This window comes from Ammospiza caudacuta, chromosome 7 (genome assembly GCF_027887145.1).
Source record: "Ammospiza caudacuta isolate bAmmCau1 chromosome 7, bAmmCau1.pri, whole genome shotgun sequence".
In the NCBI taxonomy this organism is placed as follows: domain Eukaryota; kingdom Metazoa; phylum Chordata; class Aves; order Passeriformes; family Passerellidae; genus Ammospiza; species Ammospiza caudacuta.
In genome coordinates this window covers 17881903-17889600 of record NC_080599.1, presented here as the reverse complement: position 1 = coordinate 17889600, position 7698 = coordinate 17881903, and the positions used below count along the sequence as shown (strand labels likewise).

Genomic DNA, 7698 nt, shown 5'->3' with positions numbered 1-7698 from the left:
CAAGTTTTATATTACTTTTATTGACTTTGAAATACATGTTGGACAAATATCAATGTTAATCTCAGACACTTAACAATTTATTCAGCATTGTCCAGTTTACATCGAGCTCTGATCTTTGATCCTGGTCACCCTGAGCTTTCAGGGAAAAAAAAAGACTTCTAGTTTCATTCTGCTTTGGGTCAGGCTCAACCTTCAATCCCCTTTCATAACTGGAGAAGCAAAGAGGGAAAATTATTAACATTTCTATTTTTCCCCAAAAGACATCCACTGGATGGCCTGGTAATTTGCTTTTTTTTTTTAAGTTCTCATCTTACAAAATATATTTTTGTCAAATGCTTCAGAAATCACTCATAGATAAAGATCAGATGTACAAAATAAGAATACTGCTAGAACTGATTGCACTGCTATATGTAAAAATTATAAGTTTTTATTTAAGAAAGCCGCAGCTCAGCAGAGCAGATTCAAAACTCACAAATTTTCCATGTTTAGGAGAATGAGTGCAAATACTTGCTGGCTTTGCAAGATATTCAAACCAGAAGAAAATGGGATCAGTTCTAAGTAAGTAAGGATAAGAATCTTATGTTCTGCAGTCCACGCAGCTGAATAGGAGAAACAAACGCCTCAAAATTCACAGTGGAGATTTTCATTGTAAGCTTAGGATCGTGCAAAAGAGGGCAACCCCTTCACAGCTGCCCCGGCCAAGCAGCTTCTGGCAGCCCCTTCCTTGGCAGCACACGGACGTACACTGGCATATCCCACCGGGAACTCCCTTAGTGTTACACAGGCACAGCCCAAACTCACCTCTGGATTAAGTCCAGATTTGGACCTGGGAGGAATTAGAAAGCCAAATATTTGGTCCATCTTTTAAAAGAATTCAGGCTGTTGGCAAAGGCTGAATATTCATGCAGAGCATAAGAGACATGGCCAAGTGGCTCTTGCAAGTCCTCGGGTGCCACCAGGCTCTGTGGGGGCCAAGCACTGCCAGGAATCTGGGGGACGTGTCCCATTGGGGTGGTGGAGTGCTGACATCCAAAATGCCTTCTGCTGGAATCGGATCAGACGCAGAAGTGATTTATTGACACACATCCCCCACAGCAATACTAAGGAGCACCTGACGACCCCTGAAACTGCCATTCGGGTGAAGTCAGGAGTAGAAATCCAGACAGTGTTTCCAACTGCTGGACGAGGATTTCTGCACCATGGTGGTGAGGGGAGCCACTCACAGTGGAGGGTGTAGGATAAGTGAGAAATAGCTCCCACAGGACACTACAATTTCAGTTTTTGAGTCCCAGCTAGAAAGCCTTAGTTATTTTTGGAGAGGTTTTTTTTTTTCAATGTAATAGATGTGCTTCAGCAAATCCAATCATATTGCAAATCAGTGCAGCAAGACATTTACTATCAGAACAACAGCTACTAAAAGGGCATTAATACAGATCATCATAACCTATTTCCTTGCTGTCCTTCATATTTTCCTGATTGTTAAAGGAAAGTAAAAAGGTAAAAAGGTTTTCCTCTGTGTCAGCTGCTCCATCAGGCAGGGTTTTTTCTGCTTCACAGATTAATGCATAAGACAAATAATCAGAAATGGAAATAAGATGGCTCCCCTGATGATGTTCAGTGAGACAGACAAGATTGTCACTCATTGTATACAAGTGTTGTTGCTGACAGGTGAAAAATTACCTGCATCAGGAAAAGCAAATATGACTCAGAAGTAGTTTGTAAGGGGAAAAAAAATCATTCAAAGATCTAGAGATTCTCACTCCCCATAACCACATGCTTTATGAGTTTTTACAGAGAGAAGGCTAGAAAAGAACAAGAACGAAAAAAAATCTTTTAGCGGCAAGAGTTACTAGAGAGTTACTGACACCACAGTTCAATAGTGGCAGCATTTCTCTTATTCTATATTTCTTTGACTATGTCAAACTGATCACAAGCCTGAGAAAATAATCACCTAGTCATGTACTTTTTCAGAGAAAGAGGGAATTGGATCAAGTTATAAATAAATTATAAATCATTACCAATTAAAAAAGCTACAGAGCAGGTAATGGCTGTTCTGCAGCAGAAATCTATAAAGCATCATGCAGCACTCATATCAAAGCCAATTTTGATTAAAATTTTAAAAAGCCCTGTGATACTAAACAGTTGTTGACAAAATTATAGCTGCTATGAAAAGCAAATACTCAATGAGAGGGGACCATACTCCAAATCATGGAAAGCACCCACTGGAATACATCCCCTGTCCTTTCTTTTCCTAACATAAGTATAAGCATCTCTTCCACGTTGCCAGCATTGGTGTCCTAAAACTTCAATGCTTGAAAATATGTTGGTGTAAATGGAACTACATGCACTCAAATGGAGATACGGCCTTCAAACATTTGTTTTTCCTTAAATTGTTTAGTCTCTCACCTCACTACATCCATGCTCTTTCCCAGAATCAGGCATGAGACTCCCACAAGCTTATGAATTTACTGTTTAAGAATAGAAAACATGAAAGTAAAATCTGACTCTGGCCACTTCCAAGGGCTGTGCAGATTAGTAATAATGTGTCACACTGCATTGTAAACAACTGGTGAGAGATGGAAGTCTCTTCCAGCTAAGATTGCATTAACCTTTCATTATTTACCTTATTCTTGGACCTTATATTAAGCTCTCAGATGGTAAGTCAACTTTGATGTTAAAGGCCTTGAAATACTACAATAAGATCTTGTGCCCCCAAAGACTTGGCTACTAAATACAAACATCAATATTTCCTGAATTCTATGATGATTTCTGCCTCCAAAGAAGTTGCTCTCTAGAAAGGCAGTACTTTTCTTGTGTTTCTCCTAAGCACAGTTTAAATAAGTGAATGCCATCTCTAGAGGAATTACATGGAGCACCTTGAAATGGAACTGCATTTGTTACAGCAAGAAAAATATTTGTCTCGACATAGTAAGCACAAGAACTGGAAGATGCAAGAAAGCCTTTTAAAGTGTAAGATTCATAAACCTCATATTTAAATTAGGGAACAGATTTTCAACAAGGTTATTAGTTTTTTTATACTTTGAGCCACGGCTAACCCTGCAATAATCACCTCCTTTTTTCTAAAGGGTATCTTTGGAGGAAGTGCTACAGTGGTCCCAGTCTTTTGAAAACCTGGTAACAAGCAAATGTAAGTAATTGCATGTTTGTGTCCCAGATGGATGACTGAGAAAAGTTCCCACAAAGCAAAATCAGTAACTCATGCTGCATAATATATGCTGCCTTATACACAACTAATGAAAAACAACTTTGTGACATGCCTAGCACGCATCAGACTGGAAATAAACATAGCATGCTGCAAATGCTTTCCCAAACTTGCCATTTCTGCAATCGTGTAATTTCTGTACAGACACATAATGAGAGCATGGTTTGTCTGCCACATCCCCACTTAGAGTACTGAATAGCACCTTATATTAGCAGAAAAGTGACAAAGTTCACTTGGGAAACCCTGCATACACCAAAGAGACCAGATAATGGCATATCTATTCAGGGAAATGCCATGGAAGGCAGGTCCAATATTCAGAGATGGAAAGAACTGTAGATCCAGCAGGAATTCTGAACTTTCCCACTCCATCCCCCTCTGCTTCATATGGAGCTCGGAGCTCTCCCAGATTTCTCGTATGGGCAGCATTCCAGAACATCGCTGCTGAATTACATTTTTTAAAATAGTGATGAAAAAGTTGCAGCAAAAGCCTCTAAAAATTACTCCTGAGGACTGGCATTATTGTATTTTACTGTAGAAAAATTACAGAGCTAGAAGATTACCAGCATTTTTAACTGAAACGATTTTGCTGTTAAAAATCTTAAACAACCTCGTATGTTACAGCACAGGGAGAAACTCCTCAACAGAAAACTGTTCAAAGAGACAAAGTGACAGCAGGAGCAGCAGGCACACATGTGATCACCCCCTCCACCAGATGACAGGCTGTGCTCAATATATTCAGAAATTTGAAAGGCCAGAATGCTGCACCAGCAACAAAGTTTGCTTTAAATAAAACACCTTGAGATTCCAGCAGTAATCAGAATGCTGTCCTTCTTAAAATGCCTCCTTCACTGCACCTGAAAACACTACTCATTGAATTTTAATTAATTTGAAAGCTTTATGACACCAAAAATGGAAAGGTGGACTCACATAAAAAGCCAAGTACTCTAAACCAAATGGATTTGCAGTTCTTCAGGAAATGAAGGCAAAGTGTTTGCCTACCTTAAATTTACTGTGGGATTAGATTTACTAGGGAGCCCTGCATGTGCAGGAAAATGCAAGGTTGAAGTGTAGGGCCAAGGCACTACTTTTTAAGTGTCCCTATTACCTCCAAAGCACTCTAAAGGTAATGCATGTAGGCAGGCAGTATAAATTTGGCTTCTGAAACATTTACAGATGTGCCCATAATCTATAAGACCTACTTGAAGACAGAACACAGTGATGAAAACACAGAATTCTGGCTTGTCTGTGAAGCTTATAAGAAGATAAAATCACAGAGGAAAAGGATTTCCATGGCCAGGAAGCTCTTTATGAGTTACATCCAACCCCAGTCTCCCAAAGAGGTTACTACAAGATCATGAGCTCTTTATTTCATAGAAATGCCTGAAGTCTCACACAGTAGACCAACAAGAAATGCCTAGTTCCTCTTACACCAAAGGGAGGGAAAACTTGTGTCCACCCTCCCCTCAAACTCTTTTCCACACAGAATTTTAATATTTGAATCTACACCTCACCTGCAGGCAAATATTTCAACTACATCCACCAAGAACACAAGCAAAATGCACGACTCAGTTAAGAACTAAATTAATGGATCTCTTTTCTTTTTAACATCAGATCCAGAGGCCATTGATATCACTTCAGTATATTTTGGATTATCCCATTGCTACATATATCTATATCTATCTATATATCTATATCTCAGTCTGGTCTTTGCAAGAGTAAATATAACTGAGAAAAGTAAAAAACTCTGCCCAGTGCTGTCCCCTTTTGCAAAATGGGTGAAGAGAAAGATTCCAAGACACATTACTTTTTTTTTTCTTTTTTTTTTTTCAGAAAACAGCAAATTTGTATGTAAAGTATCTGGGTATTTTCCCCTGACAAATGGCAATAGAAAAAAGTCATTCCTGCTCAGTCAAACATGCTCTATGACCTTTAAACATTCCTGCTTATTACTCTCCTTGCAAAAATAAGCCAACATTGGCTTTTACTGCCACTGCCTCTGGCAGGCTGACATAACTAAAAAATCATGCTACATTGTTTTCTGGTTTATGTGTAACAATCAAATTATTATAGAGTCTCAAAATGCAGCCTCCCTGCTGGCACTGGAGGAGAAGCCAAACCCAAATCAGTTGGATTTCCAAATGTTGGCTGAGAGCGGTTACTGCTTTAAATGACTAAACCACTCCCTCTAATCCAAATCTTGAGCAAATTTTAAAGTTCCCTCTGTTGGCTTTAAGTGCTAAGTGGCAAAACAATGCATTCTTGTCCTTTTTTCTCAGTATTTTTTTAGTATGTGTAGCTATAGGGAACTCAGCAACACAGTTGCACTTACAAAAGAGAAATGTCAATACTGCCAACCCCAAATTCATTAATCAAATATAAGGGCTTAAATCAGGACAGTTATAAATAAGCTGTGCAATTTTTTCTAAAATAGTGTGTATTTGAATCTTTCTATTGGCTGTCTGGTTTCTAGAGCTTCAGGACAGCACAATTTCCCATTTTCTTGATATTCGCTATTAACACAAAAACTATGTACCACTCTAAAAACTACATGCTCATGAGGATATGAAACACAGTTTATATTCAAATTATGGCAGCATTTAAAAAGGGGCCACTCAAATGACACCTCTGGAAGAGGAAGATCTCAACCCATGAAAGACATCAGCACCAACCAAATCTTTAGAGGTCTCCTCTCCACGCTAACAGACAAGGTCAAGCTGAACACAACCAATAGAACTCATCATAAGCTGATGGACTTTCAAAGGGTTCCTTTTATCTGGTGTTTATGCTGACCACTAGACCTTTCTGCTGTTACACACCTGCAGAGCTTCAATTTATTTGCTACAAACCATGAATTGCAGCAGGAAAACTCTAGGAATGAAAACTTTTCCCAAAAAAGGTTGATATATGTCTTGGTTTGGAAAGACAGGTGCCTGCTAAGGAAGGCAGGAGCCTCCCCTGAAATGGAGAATGTAAACCCTCCCCACCCCTCTGAATTGCTATAAATTTTAAATTAAGGGGCTCTCGGGCAAAAATATGGGAGCAGGAAATAAGAGTTCTTTAATAGGGAAAAGGAAAAAAAAAAAAAAGGATAAAATAAACAGTGCAGTACACTAGAACAACACTGACAGAGTCAGAACCCAATCTGACACCCTGTGGGTCAGGGTGTTGGTGGCAGTCCCATTGGAATTGTGGCTGCAGCCCTCCTGCAGTGTCAGGGGTGGTTCTGTTGGAGCAGGGATCCTGTAGGGAAGGATGTATTCTTTCTCTGAAGATCCAGTGGAAGAAGAGGCAGCTGCTGTTCCTCTGGGGAATCCCATGGAGAAAGCCGTGCTGGCACCTCAAAAACCTCTGGATTATATCTGGGTAGCAATGTTTGAAACCTCAGATTGTATCCAGGTAGCAATGCTTGGCTCCTCCCTCTGGGCTCACATCTCCCAATGGGATGCTGTAGTTCTTATCAGTCATGCAATGACATTCAGTAGCTGTTATCAGCAATGTCCCCTCCCAGGGAGGTGTGATTGTGGTCACTCAAAGAGAGAGATAAGGCAAACTGCCCACTTGACAAAGGTAATCTGCCATACAGATGGGAATGGAAAACATCTTGCATTGCAATCTTCAGCAATATATAAGCATAATTTTATCTCAGGCCATAACTATAAGCACAATTTTATCTCAGGCCATAAAAGGCTTTTAGTCTTTTTTTTTTTTTTTTCCATCGGTACTCTGCACCTCCAGGCACTTGGACTCATCAGTTTTTTTCTGGAACCTAACTGTAGCTTTAGGAACAATTCTTAGCAGAAGAAAGCAGGTTTGGATACCAGCAATTTTCAGCTGCTCCTTCCACTGCAGCCGCTCCATCCGAACCATGTTGACAGACTATTCCTGTCTGGATTGTCCCTGTTCTCTTATTCTTCCTAGAAGTAGTGAGCAAACCAAACTCATCCTGCTAAACTCCCTCACATTTGGAGCCATATTCTGCATACAGGCCCAGCAGCACAGACTCCACCCCTGCTCTCAACCTCCATTAACCACAGTAGTCAGGACTGAACTGGCCTTCTTGCTTTTGTTTCAGACAAACATGGACAGTCCTGCTAGGAAATTATGAGGAATGTTCAAGAGCCAACACAGTCCTGCTTTGATGGAGAGCAGAGAATTCTCTACAGGCACATGGAAAGAGATTCCTACCCCTGATTGCTTGAATCACAGTTCTACCAAAAGCTCAAACACAGTCTTCAAACTAATGGCAACAATTCAATGGGAAATTGAAGAGACTGGTTGAAAATGTAAAAGGTTTCTTCTGGCACCCACGTGTTTAAGGTTTAAAGAAGACAGCAGAAATCAGGCAGCAGAGGAATTCTATTATTAAATTGTTCTGTTGATGTTAGAATTCACAAGGCACTATCTTCCCCCTACCCAAGGAAGTCTCCTTGTTTTGTTTTCCTCGCCCCACAATAAAATCCTAAAAACTGGGGTTT

The 7698-nt window shown here is 40.0% G+C and overlaps 1 protein-coding gene across 1 annotated transcript; it reads left to right on the top strand.

Moving 5' to 3' along the window:
* The first annotated feature begins 493 nt into the window (after positions 1–493).
* Positions 494–7489, top strand: RGS13 (regulator of G protein signaling 13). The gene is given in 5 exon segments (XM_058808065.1): positions 494–558; positions 3087–3148; positions 4397–4563; positions 7296–7320; positions 7323–7489. Coding segments are annotated over 5 exon segments (486 nt in total).
* The last annotated feature ends 209 nt before the right edge of the window (positions 7490–7698 follow it).